Raw genomic sequence first — 19,112 nt, 5'->3', positions numbered from 1 at the left:
TTTAAACCCACACAGCATGGATCCAAATCTTATTTAATAGAATCTTATTTATTAGTTAGTATAAGAGAAACCCCAATTAAATTGATCATTTAACATTTTAACTCAAAATTTTATTACAAATAAATTACTAAACACAGATCATATAGAGACGATTCATTTTAGTAATATATATGTAAAATTAGTATCAAGTAGACCAAGGCCTAAGACGGATCCGGATATCCGGAAAATTTAGGATACCCGGATCCGGATCCGTAGATTTAATATCCGGATTCGGATTCGTGGTTTCCAGATATCTGAATTTTGGATATCCGTCTCAATATTCTATTACCAGCGGATATCGGGATCCATATAAATAATTAAAAATAATTTTTTTTAAAAAAAATACTGAATTTTTTAATATAATACATAAATTAAATATGTATACAAGATTTATAAATATATTTGTATATGTCTATAATATTGTAGAAACTAAAATATAATATTATAAGATTAATTCATGTATTAATATTAATATATCAAATATTAATATTAATGAAATTTAAAAATTTAATGTGTTTTAAAAATACGGGTCCGGATCCGGATATCCGGACCTAAAAATTAAATATCTGGATTCGGTTTGGACGGATCCAAGATTTTACTATCCGAATTTTGATCTGGGCACCCCGGTATCTTATTTTTGGAGAGGATCCAGAGAGGATCTCGGATCGAATCCGGATTTCGGATAATAAGTCTCATGCCTAAGTAGACCCGTCAAATGTTAATAAAGTTTGAATATAAATTCAGCACACCTTTATCTTTAAATAACAAGAATCTCTCCTTTTCTTCCTCTTTATCCCCTACACCTGCTCCGCTGCTTGTATGTGTTTTCTTGTCCCACACTCATATGGCAGAAAAAGAAGTCTCTGAGTGGAAGACAATGTATGGAAGCCACGCCCTTGACGAGTTTATTGTTAATGAGCCGCATCTCTTCTTTCTGCCTCAAGAACATCTTCGGCTCATGCCAAAGGAAAATTCCATCATCAACAAGTTAGTCTCATCAAAGTATGACTCCAGTCCAAGACTCCAAGATTTTACCAACGCTCTAGCCATGGTTGAACCCCTAACCCACTCAGTCCGACAGATCTCCGAATCAACGTAAATAAATATAGAACTTTTTCAACTTTAAGAACTCCTATTACTTTTCTTTTTTTTGAAATATCAGCCTTCAATAAAATTTACTCACGACTCTTGTTTATCAATATTAAGGGTCCCAATATTGGGAAGGTGTACTTTGAGGAAGGTGGATAGGTATACATTAAAGGTGAAGAACAACTCTAATGGAATGAGTGATGATGGATACAAATGGAGAAAGTATGGTCAGAAATCCATAAAAAATAGTCCCAATCCAAGGTACATATAATATATACATGATCTGCTTCAGAATCCTATATATTTCAAACTTCTATGGTTCAGCCAAAGCATATTGTATTTGTATATACTATAGCATATACTTAAGCTTTTGGTTACAAGCCTAATGTTATTACTATGTCTGATTTTGTAGGAGTTATTTCAAGTGCACAAACTCAATATGCAATGCAAAGAAACAAGTGGAGAGATCAATTGATGACCCTAACACATATATCATCACCTACGAGGGTTTCCATTTGCACTTCACCTATCCTTTCTTCTTATCCAATAGCACACATAGATCCAATAAAAAACCCAAAATACATAATGATGCTCAATTTAAAGCCCATTTTGAAATCAATCCAAAATCTCAAACCCAAGAAAAAAACAAACAAACCAAACTAGTCAAACAAGACTACCAAAATTGTATGCCCTATGCAGCCGATGGAAGCACACCCGCAAACCTGGAAGATGGATTCTTTCCCCCACTTATTCAGGGCCGGCAGCAACAAGGGCTTCTTGAAGATGTGGTGGCTCCGGCAATAAAAAATATTCCGACAAATGATGGTGTTTTGGCAGCTTCTCGGTCTTCATTACCGTCTTACAGTTCCTCAACATGCTCTTTTTCTCGGACCGATTCACCACCCCTTTATCCATCTTTCTTTAAGTTGGACTCCCTGTTTCTTAACATCGGATTTAGTGGTGAAATAGTTCAATCGGATCTTGTAAACTTCAAGCATTTATGATATTTGTATTAAATATATGTTTTTATGTATCGGTAAACTGTTGTTTTTTGCTTTAGTCTTTCCGGATCAAAATAAGATGTTCTTTGGGACAGTTGGCAAACTAGTTTTTTTCTGATGGAAACCCATCATACCAAAGGTGTTATCCGTTGGCATCGGAACAAACGAAGACTCTCGTGGCGGGCTTTGCATACGGAGTTTGGTTACATACAGATGGTTATTTTATACAAAATAGCATGTAAGATCTATCTATCTATCACAATACTAAAAAGGAGATTTCCTCAAAATCTAGACATGTCAGGTCGTCAAAAATATTCAACCAATCAGAATATTTTATTTTCGGATCTAGGCTTAAAATTTGTTTAGAATAAACTTAGGTGTATGGGCTTCGTTTGGTTTAAGTTTGGGCTTTTTTTTTTCATTTGACTAAACCTAGATCTACGACGCGAAGCTGAAGTCGCGAGTCTCTTCTCTTCTCCTCTACCACTTCGTCTTCTCCCCTTGAAACCATAGCGTCTGAGTTCTAATCATCCACTTCTACACAATCAATATTCCACAATCAATTTCCTCTTTATGGTTTCGTTTCATCTCCCTCTTTTCCTCTTTCTTTATATAATGCTTGTTTTCCCGTGTACAAATCAAAACCCTAGAACCACTCAAACCTCGATCCATGGCGATGAAACCAAATGGAAAGTCAATTGTCTCCTCCGATTACGACGAAAAAATCATGTTCTTCAAAGATGTCTCGTTGGATCACCACGAAGCTCAGTTGCGATTTCGGCTCATCCATTTCTGGGAGGCTTGGAACCCACTAAAGAAGACACTTATTGGCCTGGAGATTCTGCTCATCGACGAACAGGTACAGTAATTGGATCCCCCTATGCTTATATAAGTTAGATTAATCGCTAAGGAGATGCTTTAGCTATTCATTTCATCTCTGTAACGTATATCTGACTACTGTATCGTTTTTTTTTAAAGAAGTATATGTTATACATACTTACAGTAGATCTAATTTACTTCAAGACGTTCTTCACTTACTTATCTTGGGTTTTCTTATGTTATTCTTCGCAGGGAACCGTTATTCAAGGATTCATTTCCCCAGGGCGTATTAAAAAATATTTGCCTGAAATGAAGCGAGGATCTGTTTACAAACTCAACAACTTCTATGGATCCAGAAACAAATCGGTGTTTCGGGTTGCTGATCATACCGCGACAGTGTCGTTCTCATGGAACTCAGAACTGTCGGTTCTTCAAGACTGTCCCACCCCTTTTGATGAAGACAGTTTCCGGTTTCATTTGTATGAAGAATTTCAAGCTAACTGTGATCTCAAAGGATACCTCTACGGTAAGCTCTGTAATTCCCCACATCATTTCTTAGTTGCGTTGCTTGATGATTAGATGTAGGATTTAGCTTTTCTTGCTGCTTAGATACATAAATCTCGACTTAACTGAATCAATGTTTTGTGTTTGTCATAATCATTCTTTGAATTACATTTCGATGAATGAAATTCATTTGTTCGGGTTGTAACGTCAGGTAGCAGAACTTACTAAACTCGGCCCTCGGATTTTATTGATCATCATAGCGTAGCATAGTATAAATTGGATATGTTGAGTACTTTAAGACTGTGTGTGTTTGCGATTTTAGGTTTTCATGAAATATTAAACTATTTATTTGGAGTCATGTTACTTACACTCTTGATGAACAATGGAATAGATGTTGTTGGCCACATGAAGTTGGTTAATGGTCAGAGTATCATTGAGGCTCCCGTTCTTGATGAAGTGGAGATAGCAAAGGCGAGGCGTCTTCTGATTCATGTCCAATCACATGAGTAGGTTTTCATTATTTCTTAAACACAACTTCTCTTTACTCCTCTTAACCATTCAGTATCGTTTTTTTGCAGTGGGCCTGTGATGAAGCTCTACCTTTGGGACCAGGCTGCAAGAGACTTCTGCAAAAAGTTCAAGTCGTACGAGAACACACCCACCGTGTTACTGGTCACAACCGTTAACACGAAGACTCTCGGAGGTTCAGATTTCTATCTGTAATATAGGTTTCTTACAGTTACATATCTGCAGTTTGTGTTCTTTAATGGGTTTTTCTTGGTACAACAGGTACTCTTGCCCTGACCTCAATGTCCTCCTCGCGTGTATTTATGGACTACGATGTCCAACCTACCATAGATTACTTCGGCTGGTAAATATTCATATGTTTTGCTTTTACTCTTTGACTAAATGAAGTGCACGCGTTACCTCATTGCAGTGACTGACTGAATCAATGATTTCTACTATGTCTCAGGTTGGGCTCTAATCCAGATATTGCTGAGCAGGTTAATGCAGAGGTGGTCACCAAACGCGAGACAATGGCTATAGGGGAAATATTCTCCTACATCAAGCAGGAATCTGTAAAGGTAAAACTCAATCTAAATATCTCTAATCACTAATAAAAGCTTATATTCTTATACACTCTCGCAGGATGCCTTTTTTGAGTGCACGGCTACGATAGATGATGTCGTGCATGGTTCTGCTTGGTACTACATTGCATGCGGTGGATGCCATACTAAGGTTACCAAAGGCCTAACTTCGTTGATTTGTACAAACAATAAGTGTGGGAAGGTTAACGTAGCTGGTGTTGCACAGTAAGAACTCTCGCCTGAATTTTCAATTACGCTTTCATTGGTATTAGCTTCTGATTCTTTCATAACAGGTACCTTTCAAAGATATCTGTTTATGACAACAGTGAACAAGCTGTTTTTGTACTACTTGGTGATGCTGGTCGTGAGTTGACTGGGAAGCCCGCATCAGAATTAGTTAGAAGCTATTTTGAGGTAACTTTTCATCAGACAATGCTCTGAAACGTATTGACTTGACGCTGTTTTACTTGAATGTCAGGCAAATGGAAACGAAGGAGTTAACCATGAGTCGCCTGTCCCGGAAGCCCTAATCAGCACCATCGGGCAAAGACATAAGTTTTATGTCAAAGTTACAGAGCATAACTTTTCAGGCAAGAACCGATCTCTTACTGTGACCAAGATCCTCCCTCTAGACACTCCACCAGCCACAGTGTCCTCGGAAGGAAACCATACTACTGCAACTTCGGAGGAAACATCCAAAAGCCGTGTGGATTCTGCAGAGGTGAGTAAAAGAACTTGTGACAGTACTGAGATAGAGAAAGCTAAACGCCCTAAGAGTGGGAACTAGAGCTTCCGTACGTCTTCTCAGAGCTTGCAATTTCAATGCAGTTTAAGTGTTTGTTTCCAGTTTAATTATTGACTCATGGTTTTCTTTCAGTTTGAATTTTCAGAGTTTTTTCCCTTGCAAACAATTTATCTACCCTGAATAATTACGAGTTATCAATCATTTGTTATCACTATTACTCTGCTTCTTCAGGATTACTCTGCTTAGTTAATTATTTAGAGTGTAAATCAATATTGTGGGTCAACATGTTATCTTTTTCTTATTTGCATGTGATTGTCAATGCATGAGTTATCCCTCATAACGTGACTCCAACATTATGGTAATATAAGCTAATTCCAAGAGTAATTACATAATCAAATTATTTATTCATAAACCCATAAATACCTTCCTCCATGATTTACTTACTAAACCTGAAACAATAACGCTAGCACCTATACATAAAGTCAAACCCAATTACTAAATGCTACTTCCTTCAGCAACGTAAGAAAATATTCTCATATCTTAGGCATTAATATCTTTCCTAAACCTTCCTCCTAAAGAATTAAATCATTCCTAAAACCCATACGAAAATGAAACCCAACTTTCTATTCCCATTTTCAAAATCAATACTGAAACCGCTCTGTAACACCAATTCTTCTCCTTCCCGGTTCCTTCTTAGCTCCTTTTAGAACTGTCTACGAAGCTCTAACCACCGCAGAATGCCAAAAGACTGTGTAAGTGTAAGAAATTCTTTTACAAGCCAACAAAATACAAATCTTAATCCAGCTCTCTAACTGACAATCTGTTTGCTTCTAAGGATCGAGATATAAAAGAATGGAGAACCCACCTCCAACACCTCCTTTGGAAACTGCAGGTACAAAAATACTTACTTCTGCAGAGAGTAATGTCTTTTATAAACGGAATTGACAATAGTTCATATATTTTTAATAACCATTCTTAATTCCACCCACACAACACTTATAAAACAAACGGCTGTCACCCAATGTCTTGTTTTGGAGCAACAAAGTGGTGAACGTTGATCAGCTTGAGAGATTTTGTTAAAAAAATTATTGTTTTCTAAAATGTTTAAAAACTATAAAGAGTTTTGGAGAATTGGGAGAGTATTGTTAGATGTTTCTACTAGAACCATATAAATGATGCAAATACTTTTTTAAATACATAACTCAGATATGGTTTTACGAAAATAATAAAATGGAATTCAAATATATTGTAGTATAATTACATATAAACTATAAAATTGAGATTGCATTATAAATGGGATGAAGCTGGACTCCACGAATCTGATAAAACTAAAGAAGGTGTCCGGTTTATTTCACATGACCCAATGTGTCGCATTTATAATTTCAATCTTTTTATTTTTTATTAATGTGATTCAATTTGATTAATTGGTTAACATATCGGCTGTTTTCTAAACCTTTTTTTTTTATAAATGATTCCAAAAATTATCATAAAAGTGATGTATACACGAGTATTGATTTTATAGAAAAAACTGTATTTTAGTTTTTTTTTTTATTAATGATTCCAAAAATTATCATAAAAGTGATGTATACATGTGTATTGATTTTATAGAAAGAACTACATATAATTTTATAAAAATTAGTATTTTTTTTATTTACTACATATAATAGAAGCCGGAGTTCTCATATATTATTATTTCCATTTTAATAAGAGTTAGTGTTAATAAGGAAAAACTCTTTTAATAAGAACGTGGTAAGAAAAGTAAGAATATCAATCTATATAATCATTGATAAAAAATCAATATTAAAAAAGTTAACTAACTATACTATTAGAAGTTTTGTAGGTAAGACAACTGTAATATCATATGAATTTCTTCTTCTTTGTATGAATGATATATGTTTTGCTTGCACTCGCGGGCCTTATAATTTTACAAAAAATAGTATATACATATATTATCAATTCAAAAACTATTAGAATAAACTATTTTTATTTTTATGAAATATTTAATAATTAGCTAAATATTAATTTTTAATATATGATAAAACTTTTAAAAATATTTTTCTGCACTATCTATAATTGTATTAAATTTTATAAAAACTCACATATTATGAATACATTACTTAATAACCGTCTATAAATATTTTTTCTTGATTAAAATATAACAATAAGAGTTTTTCGTATTTTTAAGCAATACTTTAAGGATTTTATTAGACATTTTTATAGAACAAACATAGCACTTTTCATTACTATAGGTTAGCTCTTTCAGAACACCAGTTTGTTGCTTTCTACACTCTCTTAGATCATTTTCTTCGTAGGTAACTTTGTATTCATTGGTAAAAAACATGTATTTGGTTTGATAAACATAAGATAATTCTCTTTTTAATAAGAACGTGGTAAGAAAATTTTGAATATCTATCTATATAGTAAAAGAACTAAAACTCACATTAAAAAAAGTTAACTAATTCTAGTATTAGAAGTTTTGTAGGTAAGACAACTGTAATATCATATGAACTTCTTCTTATTTGTATGAATGATAAGTGTTTTCCCCGAACTTCTTCTTCTGAAAATAGTATATAGATATATTATCAATTCAAAAACCATTGGAATAAATTATTTTTATTTTATGAAGTATTTAATAATTAGCTAAATATTAATTTTTAATATATGATAAAACTTTTTAAAATAATTTTATGCACTATCTACTACTGTATCCAAAATCATAATATTTTAAATTATGAATGTATTTCGTAGTCCACCAGATATGCGATCCACCGACGTTCAAACCCAAGTTTTATGATTGTAAGTTTAAATGAATTATAATAATATACTCTTCATTAGTATATATTCATAAACTAATTTAGTTATCAAATTTAATCTTACATGTGGCTGTGATAAGTGTGACCTTTATGGTATAAGATTCTTTTCAGCCTAAAAACATTATTGTTCCTCAATGTCTTATGCTTATGTTCTCTTAAATGGATTGCTTACAATTTAACCAGTGAGACAGAAAAACGGACGAGGGATGAGAAAAGCCATCTTGATATCTAAACGAACATCATCTCTGCCATAAGGTAATCATTTCTGCCAACCATAAAACATTTAAGAAACGATTACATAAACTTATACGTCTCATCTGCATATGTTATACGCATAGGTCTACGTAATCCACCAAAATCCCATGGTTTACACCCTACAAGAACTGCGAAGAAAGGTACATATTTTAAATTAATATTTTAGATCAGTGTCGGGAATGAGCACAATAATTTAGGAGCCAATTCCAATAAATGTTAGGTAACTCAGAAAATAAATTTTGGTTGCCAACAACCTTCGATGCGGAGTTCTAAAATCATAAAAGAATTTTTTCTTTAAGAGTTTTTAAAAATGAGTTGTTCTATGGCCACATAAATTATATGTGCTTCAGGGCCTACATATTACATGCCATCGAAGTTATACTATAGTTCTTAACAAATATTAAACGTTGTTAACTATAAAATATTTAACACACTATGTGTTAACAAATTGAAACAAATTTTAACACAGATAAGTGCTCCACATCTAAAGCCGAAGATAACCCAATCGTAGCATGCACAAAATGTGGTGCATTAATGTGGACTTCAGAGAGCACTGGTAAAGACTCCATAACAGGTGAACCAACATTCACAATTTGCTGTAACCATGGCCAAATAAAGCTTCCACCGATCAAGCAACCCCCAGCCCTGTTAGAAGAACATCTTCAGTCTAGGTGGTTTCGAGATACCATCCGAGTCTATAATTCTGTACTGGCTTTCACCTCCATTGGAATGAAAATGGATTATAGTGTGGTGCATGCTCCCAGACATTACACTATACGGATCTAAGGTCAAACCCACCATAGAATTGGCTCGCTTATAGCGCGACAAGGCCGTCCCCCCGAATATTTCCAGCTTTATATATTTGATACGGGTAACGAAGTCAGAAACCGTTTAAATGCGATGGGCCAAACCTCAACAGAAGGTAATCTTGATGAGACAACCTTAGAGGGCCTCATCGAGATGATTGACGAGAATAATTGTTTAGCTAAGCTTTTTCGACGGGCACGTGACTACTACGAAGGCAGCGGGCAAGAGTTTAATATTAGGTTGCTCTCAGATAAAGGGAAAGGGAAAGAATACGATCTTTCGAGTACGAGTGAGGTCGCATGCCTTATCGTAGGGGATATGTCATCAACAATTGGAGTACGAGATATAGTGGTCCAATTCCAATCTGACACTTTGCAGCAGATACGTGATGATCACCCTCTATACATGAGCCTCCAATATCCTATTCTCTTTCCATATGGTGAGTATGGATTTCATCCCGAGATCCCATTACATCTTGAGACAGGCACCTCGAGAACAAGGCAATTCCTGACCATACGCAGTACTACGCTGCTCAGATACAGACACGTCTTAACCAAGGGATGACATTGCTTAAAGGCGGTCGTCTCCTCCATCAATATGTTGTGAACTTTTTTACGGCAATCGAAGAAGATCGGCTAAGATGGGCGAGGAATAATCAAGATGTTTTGAGAGCCGAGCTCTACAGCAATGTACTCGATGCATGTTAGGAAGGGTGACACCGATGCTAAAATTATTGGTCAAAGGTTCATATTGCCGCCAAGTTTCACCGGCGGGCCCCTGTACTTAGTTGAGAAATACCATGATGCGATGACTATTTGCAGAGAATATGGGAATCCAGATTTGTTTATCACAATGACGGCCAATCCTAACTGGAGAGAGATTAAAGAACATCTTGAGAGATATGGTGGAGACTCCCCCAATGATAGACCAGACATTGAATGTCGGGTCATTAAGATGAAGTTAGATCAGCTACTCAATGATTTCAAAAAAGGAACTTTCTTCAAGCCATACACAGCAGCTCTCCACAGAATAGAGTTTCAAAAAAGAGGCCTCCCTCATGCACATATATTATTGTGGTTTGGAAACTCATCTAGAACACCAAGTTCGGAAGAGGTAGATGAGATTATTTCAGCCGAGCTCCCAAACAAAGAAGAAGACCCAGAAGCTTACAATTTAGTGACAAAACACATGATCCATGGTTCATGTGGTGTCATTAATCAGAAGTCACCATGTATGGAGAAGAATGTGTGCACGAAAAATTATTCTCAGCCGTATAATGGCAGTACTTCGATTGACAAATCAGGGTATGTATTATATCGTCGCCGCCAGAATGAAAATGAGTCTGTGGTAAAGAATGGGGCAATCCTAAATAACACGTTTGTTGTACCTCATAACTTTAAGCTCCTAAAGAAGTACGAAGCTCATATTAATGTGGAATGGTGTAATCATACAAGTGCAGTGAAGTACTTATTCAAGTACATAACCAAGGGTGTTGACAGAGCATCCGCAGTTATTGAAAAAGAAAATACGGCAACTACCTCTGACATAGTGGCTTCTGGGGAACCAAAGGAAAGAGTGATGAAGCAACAGAATGAGATCCAAGACTACATCGATGCTCGGTATTTATCAGCTTGTGAGTCTATGTGGCGGACTTTCGCATTCCACATACACAAAAGAAAGCCATCAGTAGAGAAGCTTATCAATCACTTAGAAGGCGAACATAACATCACAATTAAAGCAACTGATAACCTCGGCCGTGTAATCCGCAAGCCAGGTATTGAGAAGACAATGTTTACTGAATGGATGGTCTTATGCAAAAGGTCAGAGTTTGCACAGACATTAACTTATGTGAAAATACCGGAATATTTTGTATCTAACAACAGTACCAAAGTCTGGTCTGAACGTAAGAAAGGAAAAACCATTGGGCGAATCGTGGCTGTCCATCCATCAGCAGGTAAGGCAGGATATCCTAGCCCTATACAGCCTAAGTTCTTCATCACTTAGGGAGATGTCCATTACTTAAGTGTCAAAAATGAAGGATGTCCTTATACATAGGACCCCCAGGTAAGGCTCGATACTATCTGAGGATCCTCATTAATAAGATTAAGGGTCCTAGAAGTTATGATGAGCCGAAAACGTTTAACGACGTGAAATACCCTGATTTCAAATCAGTTTTCCACGCACGAGGCTATTTGGACAATGATGTTGAATGGCACGAGAGTATGTCAGAGGGTGCTAGAACAGCCACCCCATACCAAATCCGCGATATGTTTGTCACATTCCCAAACAGTTGCTTCGTTGCAAGCCCTAAAGAACTATGGGAACACTCATGGAAATCAATGAGCGAGGACATACTTCACAAGAGACAAAGGATCTTAGGTCACACAAATCTGGAACTGGATGATGAGACCCTTGAGCAATACACGTTAATCGAAGTGGAAAAGTTGATGCGTATGCATGACCGCTCATTAAATGATATTAAAGAGATGCCAAAAATCAAACCTATTTTGCAAAAAGAATTGGGGAACAGTTTGTGGAACCAAGAAATGGATTACGATGTTGCCGAGGAAACACTAAGACATGACAGGCAGTACAACTTACTTAATGCCGAGCATCGTGTGATTTACGAATCAGTCTTAGACTCTGTTGATAAAAAGGATGGAAAACTATTCTTTGTTTATGGCGCAGGGGGCACAAGAAAAACATTCATATACCAAACTATTATATTCAGACTTCGCTCGAGAAAACAAATCGTTATCCCGGTTGCTTCTTCAGGAATAGCCACATTGCTACTACCAAACGGGAGAACAGCTCATTCTCGCTTTAATATTCCTTTGAAGCTCGACGAAGATAAGCTCTGCAACATCAAACCAGGTGCAATGCTGGCTGAACTAATTGAGAAAACGGACCTCATAATTTGGGATGAGGCACCTATGACACACATGCATGCTTTCGAAGCGCTAGACAAAACTTTGAAGGACATAATGTCTATGAAAATTCCACCCGCAAAGGATCAAACTTTTGGCGGCAAAAAAGTTTTGTTAGGGGGTGATTTTAGACAGATCCTACCAGTAATTCCACAAGGTAGTAGGGCTGATACTGTCTTATCTTCGATAAGTCATTCATATCTATGGAATAGCTGCCACAAGTTCTCTTTAAAAACAAATATGCGAGTCAATCAGGACGAGAAAGAGTTCTCCGAGTGGCTTCTCAAGATCGGGGAAGGTCGTCCAGAATCAGGACAAGAAGATGAGGATGATGGCTACCATGACCAAATGATAATCGTCGACAACTCATTGGTCCAAGAGTCTAAGGATGAGTCATTAAAACAAGTTGTCGATGCTGCGTATGATGATGTCAACAAAATAAAGGCCTCCCAAAGTTCCTACACTGATAAAGCTATACTTACACCGCGAAATGATACAGTCGATGAAATCAATGCATATACAATCTCCAAAACTGACGGGGTGTCAAGAGACTACTACAGTTACGATAGCTTTGAGGTTTCGTAAACTCAATCTAATCAAAATGATACATTATACGCGATTGAGTATCTCAACTCCAAGGAGTTTCAAGGATTGCCTTCTCATAAACTCACTTTCAAAGTTGGGGCCCCGATTATTCTTCTGCGAAATATAAATCAAACAAAAGGATTATGTAATGGTACCCGTATAATCCTGACCCACATAGGCGAAAGAGTGCTTAAGGCAGATATAATTACTGGCTTACACATTGGAAAAGAAGTTTTGATCCCAAGAATTTTCCTCTTGCATGGGGATACAAAGCTACCGTTCACTTTACGTCGACGACAATTCCCTTTCAGATTGTGTTATGCAATGACAATCAACAAAATCCAGGGTAAAAGCTTAAAAGAGGTTATCCTATATCTTCCAGGACCGGTCTTCGCACATGGTCAACTCTACGTGGCCTTCTCACGTGTAACAAGCAAAACAGGACTAAAAATCATCAAAGGCAAAGGCTCACACAAACAAAAAGTGAAGAACATAGTCTACAAAGAAATCTTCAACCGCCTTCGTTCCCATGAGAGTAAGTAAAATTGAAAATTCAGAATCTCATTGAAGGTTTCCAAAGTGGTTATCTATCTAATAATTCACATTTATCTGTTATGCAGTATTCGAGCTATCAACAGAAATGAATCAGAGTTAAAACTAATTCCCTGATGATGGATACCTCGCTACTTTCAAGTACGTCTCCCTACTCTATTAATTAAGTAAATTGATTCCTATTACTAAGTTATGTTCACTGATTTATTTCAAAATAAATTTCAGGCTCTCCAACTCAAGAAAATCCCATCACATCTATCACCATCTTCGTCAAAAAGTCCACCATCTTATTTATGATTTCCGCTTCTCTGTTTTAAGACTTTAACATCTGCTCTTAAAATGATAATGACTTTACTCTGCTTCTAAACATGATTTATAACAAACTTAAATTTTAAAACTGATCGACTGTACTTTGGACAACCAAAAAAGTTTGACAAATCAAACAAATAACAGCTAAAACATCATCACATATGGGTTGGAATTAAAATAATATAAGATAACTCCAAATTATCGTAGATTATCACCAAAAATAAATAATTTTAAAAGCATTTTACGCGCGTAGAAAATATCGAACCACACATAAAAATATACAAATTATAAAATATGGGCAATACAAAATAATTCTCATTCTTATGTGTGCAGAACATGCAGCCGAAGATCACAACAACCAAAGCGACAACCTCGGACCACAACCAATAATCGTTATGATCATTAGGATGTGGCCTATCACAAACCACAAAAACAAAAATGTTTTTCTAGGAACAACTTTCATTTGTCTTGACATCCAGGTTTGTCTAAAAAATACTATGTTTTTATTACTCCAACTACATTTGAAATGATTGCTTTTAACCACTAAACAGGAACAACAAATGGAAGGGAGTGTGCCTATTTCTACGTCTGACAAAATGTACCAACGGTTCGAGGAAGGGGAAATTTATCACATTAGATATTTTAATCTTCTTCCCAATAACCAACGGTACAAGTTTACTGTTCATCTATACATAATCAATATCAATGAGACAACAATTATTACACAAATTCAAAAAAACATTACACTAATTCATTCATACATATTCCGTCCCCAACACTACACCCAGTTGATCAGCTTAGCAAGTGCAACCAACTTCCTCCCAGGTAAAAAAAAAACCATTACCTATCTCACATACCAATAAATTCTCTATTTATTTCACTTAAAAAAAATATTCCCACAGATTTTGTTGGCAAAGTATGCCTCATCCAAGGAAGTGATATATATAACCATAGCACAAATACAAAGATCATCATTGGATTGCATTTAGACAGGTACTAACATTTTATTAAATAAGATTTGTTTTTCACCAAAAAATATAATACAATAATTTTTTGTAGATCCAAAGTGGTACGTCTAACTATATGGGACAACGAGGCGGCTAATTTCAGGGAGTTAAATTGCATATCATTCCACGGTTACATGAAGGTAATAAACTAAACATAAAGTTTATGTCAAACTAAATGCTTACAAATATTTCACTTTTATAGGGAAACTATCACTCACAACCACACCAGGATCGCGCTTTTACTTTGACAACAACATTGATATCATACAACGCTTCCAAAAGAGGAATAAACTGCTATCATAAGCCTAATGGCATAACTCCACATGGGATCGAACAAGTAAGCAAACGACACCAGTCAACGGTTTTTAAATTTACATTACCACTTCCTACGTCAATTAAAAAGACACACTCAAATATTCTTTTCTCCTACGGAAATTGATTGCTCAACACAATATATTATTCAAACTTACTGTTGTTTAGAAAATAGAAACTGATCACCGCATCACATTAAAACAAAAACTCTATGGTTAAATCTACAACAACAAAAATTAACTTACATTTTCGTAAACTAAAAACTACCAAAAAAATATAAATTTACTTTAATTAAACATGTTATCCGAAATAATTTACACTTTAATAAAATAATTTATCCCAAAATATGCAATACATTATGCTGAACTATTTTTAATATGATAAGTAATAAGTTAATGGATCATTAAAATTTACACGTAAAATATAAACTTTTTTTCTTATGCTAAATATTTTACATAAAGTCATACTCTTAACTAAAATAAACAAACTTCCTAGCCGAAAACTAGAAATATGCTGGTGGAAGAGCATATACGAGGACTACTCTACCACTAGAGCAAAGACACTAGAGCAAAGACACGCTTCGGAAATATACGACAGACATATTACATATAATCAGCAGCTGGAAGCCACTGAAAATTTTCAATAACGTCAATTCAGAAAGTTTAAGTGTTTCTTCTTCTTTTTAACAAAGGAAACTCCAGACTCTTCCTCTTCTATCTCTATACAATCTTCTCATCGAATCTAATCCGCCATGACAGAGCAAAGTCGTTCTTCTACAAATCGATCTAGACGTCGGAGGTTCAGTGAGATCGATTACTCATTCGGAGAGCACTATCAATTCTGATCTCAAGTTCCGTTCATATCGTTCGACGATCATCTCCAAAGAAGCCGACTGCTATTCTCAAGTACCGTTCCGACCATCAGAGGATATTCTCGCCGTCATCAAAATGAGGAAGCCGCTATCGGGTATCGTTACCTTTGTCTCCGAGGTTTATAGTCCAGGGTTCTTTAGATCCTAAAGATTCTGTCTTAGATGATGTGTTTAGGATTATCGATAGCATAGGATGGTCTTATATAGTGATGCATGTGCATCCATTCTGTCCTCGGGTTGTAAGAGAGTTTATCTCAAACAAACCCTTCAACGAAGAGGGTGTTCTTATTCGGGGGTACGTATTCAAGTTTACCCCTTCGGTGATCAACCGATTGATGATGACCCCATCTGTCGAACACTCTTTTTAGTGGGAAGAAGTTGATCGGAAGCAGGCAATCTCACACCTCACTGGAGCCCAATGCTCCGGATGGACAAGATTTATTCTCAACGCTTTGCTCAATCCCTTCCAAGCTCTATACCGTGTGTGTGAGTTGAACTGGCTTCCAAGTCCTGACTCTGACTCAATGATCAAGAACCGACTCCGCCTTCTATATGTCGTTGCCAATCGAAACAAGATAAACTTTGGTCATCTTGTGTATGAGCAAGTGATCGAGATGACCCGCAGAGCAGACTGGGACACAAACCTGATTTTTCCAAACCTCATCTATCAACTCTTGATGCTTCAAAAAGAGGTTCCTTTGTTACCAGGAGACGAAGAACCTATTGGAAGAGCTCTGCCTATCTATGGATTAGCAGCTGACACAAGTGGACCAAGGAGACGTAGAAGGCTGAATTAGTTTAGCAGCCAAGTTATTTTTTGTAAGGTCCATCATAATATATGACCTTTTTGTCAAGTAACTTGTGTATGAATCCTCAATCAAACGTTTGTAAAAGGTTTATGTTTTTGGTATGATGTTATTGTCTAAATGAAAATATTGTTTTTGTATGATTTAATTGTCTACATGAAAATGATATTAGCAGTCATCTTTCTTAGTAATAGCTTCAATTTATCAGTACACCTTCGACGGATACAACGCATGTCCAAATACTAGGAGCCAACAAAATGGAAAATGACCGAAAATTAAAAATATGTTTGCAGGAGTGTTCGAACCCTGCTTCATGAACATATACGAAGCTTTTATACCACTGGAGTAAAGACACATTTTGGAATATTTATGGACGACATATAACATATTAATTAGCAGCCGGAAGCCTCTACTTCTACTGCTTGTGCCATTCGGCTTGCACCAGAAATTAACAAATGTGGCTAATATGTGGGATGGGATTTTACGTTGTTATTACCTTGCCAAATGGAAGCTAAGCGTGCCATAATGTGGCTTGTGTCATGAGAAAAAAATAACAACAAATTACGTTGACAAAAAAAAATTAACAACAAATTAAACTATTCCCCTTTGTTAGTTATCAAAGCATATTTTTGTTTCATAAGTTATAAAAATATTTTATAATATCGAAAATCTGTGGTATAACATAAAAAATAGTAAATTATCTTCTAAACTTAAAAAGTAGTAAATGTATATTTAGTTGAAACTGCTTAACATATAGAAAAAAAAGAAACATGCAAAATAAATTCAAGTTCAAACAAAATAATTTGTATATTAATAAGATAAAAATTGAAAATCCAGCTATACAAACCGCGCTAACATCATTTACCAAAATAATATAACAATTGTTGAATCCAAAAACATCAACAACAGAGAGCTACAACACAATTTCACCAGAAATTACCATCTCAAAATAATAAAACGCAAGTTTAGTTCAATTTAGTAATATTATACGAAAAAAATCTGGGCGTAGTCCAGAAAAACTCTCTAGTTTATATAAACTTGTGTTTTCTCTCTCCTTAGAACGCCACGTCATTGAGTAGAAGGACGAGTTGACACGTGTCTGTTTCTCTCTAACTTTTTTTTGCTTTTCGTTTGTGTTCTTCATGGGCTTCACGACTACATAATATTGGGATTTAAATTATGTTTATCGGCCTGCAAAAATTAACAAAAAGATCAGCTCTTTTTGACCTTCGTCTTTTTCAACAATGTCGACTCTAGATTTCTAGGGTTCTTCGTATTTTCAAAACGCAAAAAGATTATTGCCTAACAATCACAAAGTAGTCTATGGAGAAGAGGAACTCTACCAATAAATTATCAGCGGATTCAGATTTTCTTATCTTCCCTATCGAATCTACAATGACTTTATGGAGTTCCTCATACGCTGTAAACTGAATAGCACCATGTGAAACCTGCTGAGGAAACTAAATCAGAATCAATCCCAGCCAAAAATGAAACAATGGTTAACCATTCCATTCGTAACATCTTTTATCGATAACTGATGCTTTAGTAAAAATAAAACCAGGATAGTAACTAACCAGTGCAAGACCAGGAACAATACCTTTATAGAATGCAATAGGTTCTTCCTCTTTCGTTATGGTTCTAAAGGCATCTGGAAATTCACAAACAAACAAAAAAGAAACATTCAGAAAAGAAGACCACAAGAATGAAAAAGTTGAATTAATTTTGCAGACCTAATATCCCATTGTATGGTCGGACTTGATGAAAAGGTGTCTGAAGCTGTAATCTTATGACTTATTTTGACAAGCCAAATTTAATGTGTGGATAGACAGACCTGAAAGTATCATAAAAAGGATAAATCATAGGAAACATGAAATGTTTTAAGAATGTGAGTTATACTCAACAAGGCTCCTCCTTCATGGGCAGAAGCAAGATGAACAACAGGGGTGAGTTTCTCATGGATCTTCCGTAACTAGAGAGAGAGATAGGGATATTAATTACAGGGTTAGGACCCAACCCTCTTTTGTTTATTATAAGCCCAACCATATTTTAACTCAACCTTATTTTAACCCTATTATAATCAAGGGTTAGGGCTGGTACCAGGATTAGGGCTGGTACCAGGGTTAGGGCTGGTACCAGGGTTAGGGCTGATACCAGGGTTAGCTCAATTAATTGAAAAAAATATTTCATTTATTTTTGTTCTTAAATTTTAAAGATAAAACTAGAAAAATTAAGATATGATATGATTATTTCCTCTAATTTGTTGAGCATCAAAATCAAAAGTTTTCCTTCCAAAATCGCAAAATCGAGTTTTTGTTCCACAATTAAGAATAAAGTTTTTCCGTCAAAAACAAAAATTGTGTTTTTTTCTGCCAAAACCTAATTTGAGTTTTTCCACCAAAACCACAAAATCAAGTTTTCCCGCCAAAACCGCAAAATCGAGTTTTCCCGCAAAAACCGCAAAATCGAGTTTTCATGTCAAAACCGGCAAATCGAGTTTTCCAGCCAAAACTGTAAAATCGCGTTTTCCCGCCGAAACAACAAAATCAAATTTTCCGCCGAAACCGGCAAATCGGGTTTTCCCGC

At 35.7% G+C, this 19,112-nt stretch overlaps 2 protein-coding genes and 1 long non-coding RNA gene across 3 annotated transcripts; 2 read left to right on the top strand and 1 right to left on the bottom strand.

Moving 5' to 3' along the window:
- Window positions 1–754: 754 nt before the first annotated feature.
- LOC106316374 (probable WRKY transcription factor 49) lies at window positions 755–2,238 on the top strand. Its single transcript, XM_013754251.1, has 3 exons — window positions 755–1,134; window positions 1,246–1,389; window positions 1,541–2,238. Exons 1-3 carry the CDS (start codon window positions 755–757, stop codon window positions 2,130–2,132), a joined length of 1,116 nt encoding a protein of 371 aa, XP_013609705.1. The 3' UTR covers window positions 2,133–2,238.
- A 561-nt stretch (window positions 2,239–2,799) lies between these two features.
- Window positions 2,800–5,327, top strand: LOC106314461. Its single transcript, XM_013752330.1, has 9 exons — window positions 2,800–2,988; window positions 3,201–3,474; window positions 3,775–3,958; window positions 4,031–4,155; window positions 4,242–4,323; window positions 4,426–4,537; window positions 4,602–4,765; window positions 4,834–4,954; window positions 5,019–5,327. The coding sequence occupies exons 1-9, from the start codon at window positions 2,800–2,802 to the stop codon at window positions 5,325–5,327; spliced, it is 1,560 nt and encodes a 519-aa protein (XP_013607784.1).
- A 12,043-nt stretch (window positions 5,328–17,370) lies between these two features.
- LOC106313130 lies at window positions 17,371–18,445 on the bottom strand. The gene is made up of 4 exons (XR_001264304.1): window positions 18,260–18,445; window positions 18,127–18,177; window positions 17,873–17,977; window positions 17,371–17,720 (listed from the first exon to the last, which is right to left on the bottom strand). It is a non-coding gene; the product is annotated as an uncharacterized LOC106313130 (long non-coding RNA).
- Window positions 18,446–19,112: the final 667 nt, after the last annotated feature.

The sequence above is a fragment of the Brassica oleracea genome, chromosome C9 (assembly GCF_000695525.1).
Source record: "Brassica oleracea var. oleracea cultivar TO1000 chromosome C9, BOL, whole genome shotgun sequence".
NCBI classification, from domain to species: Eukaryota; Viridiplantae; Streptophyta; class Magnoliopsida; order Brassicales; family Brassicaceae; genus Brassica; species Brassica oleracea.
This window is presented reverse-complemented; position numbering and strand designations above follow the sequence as displayed.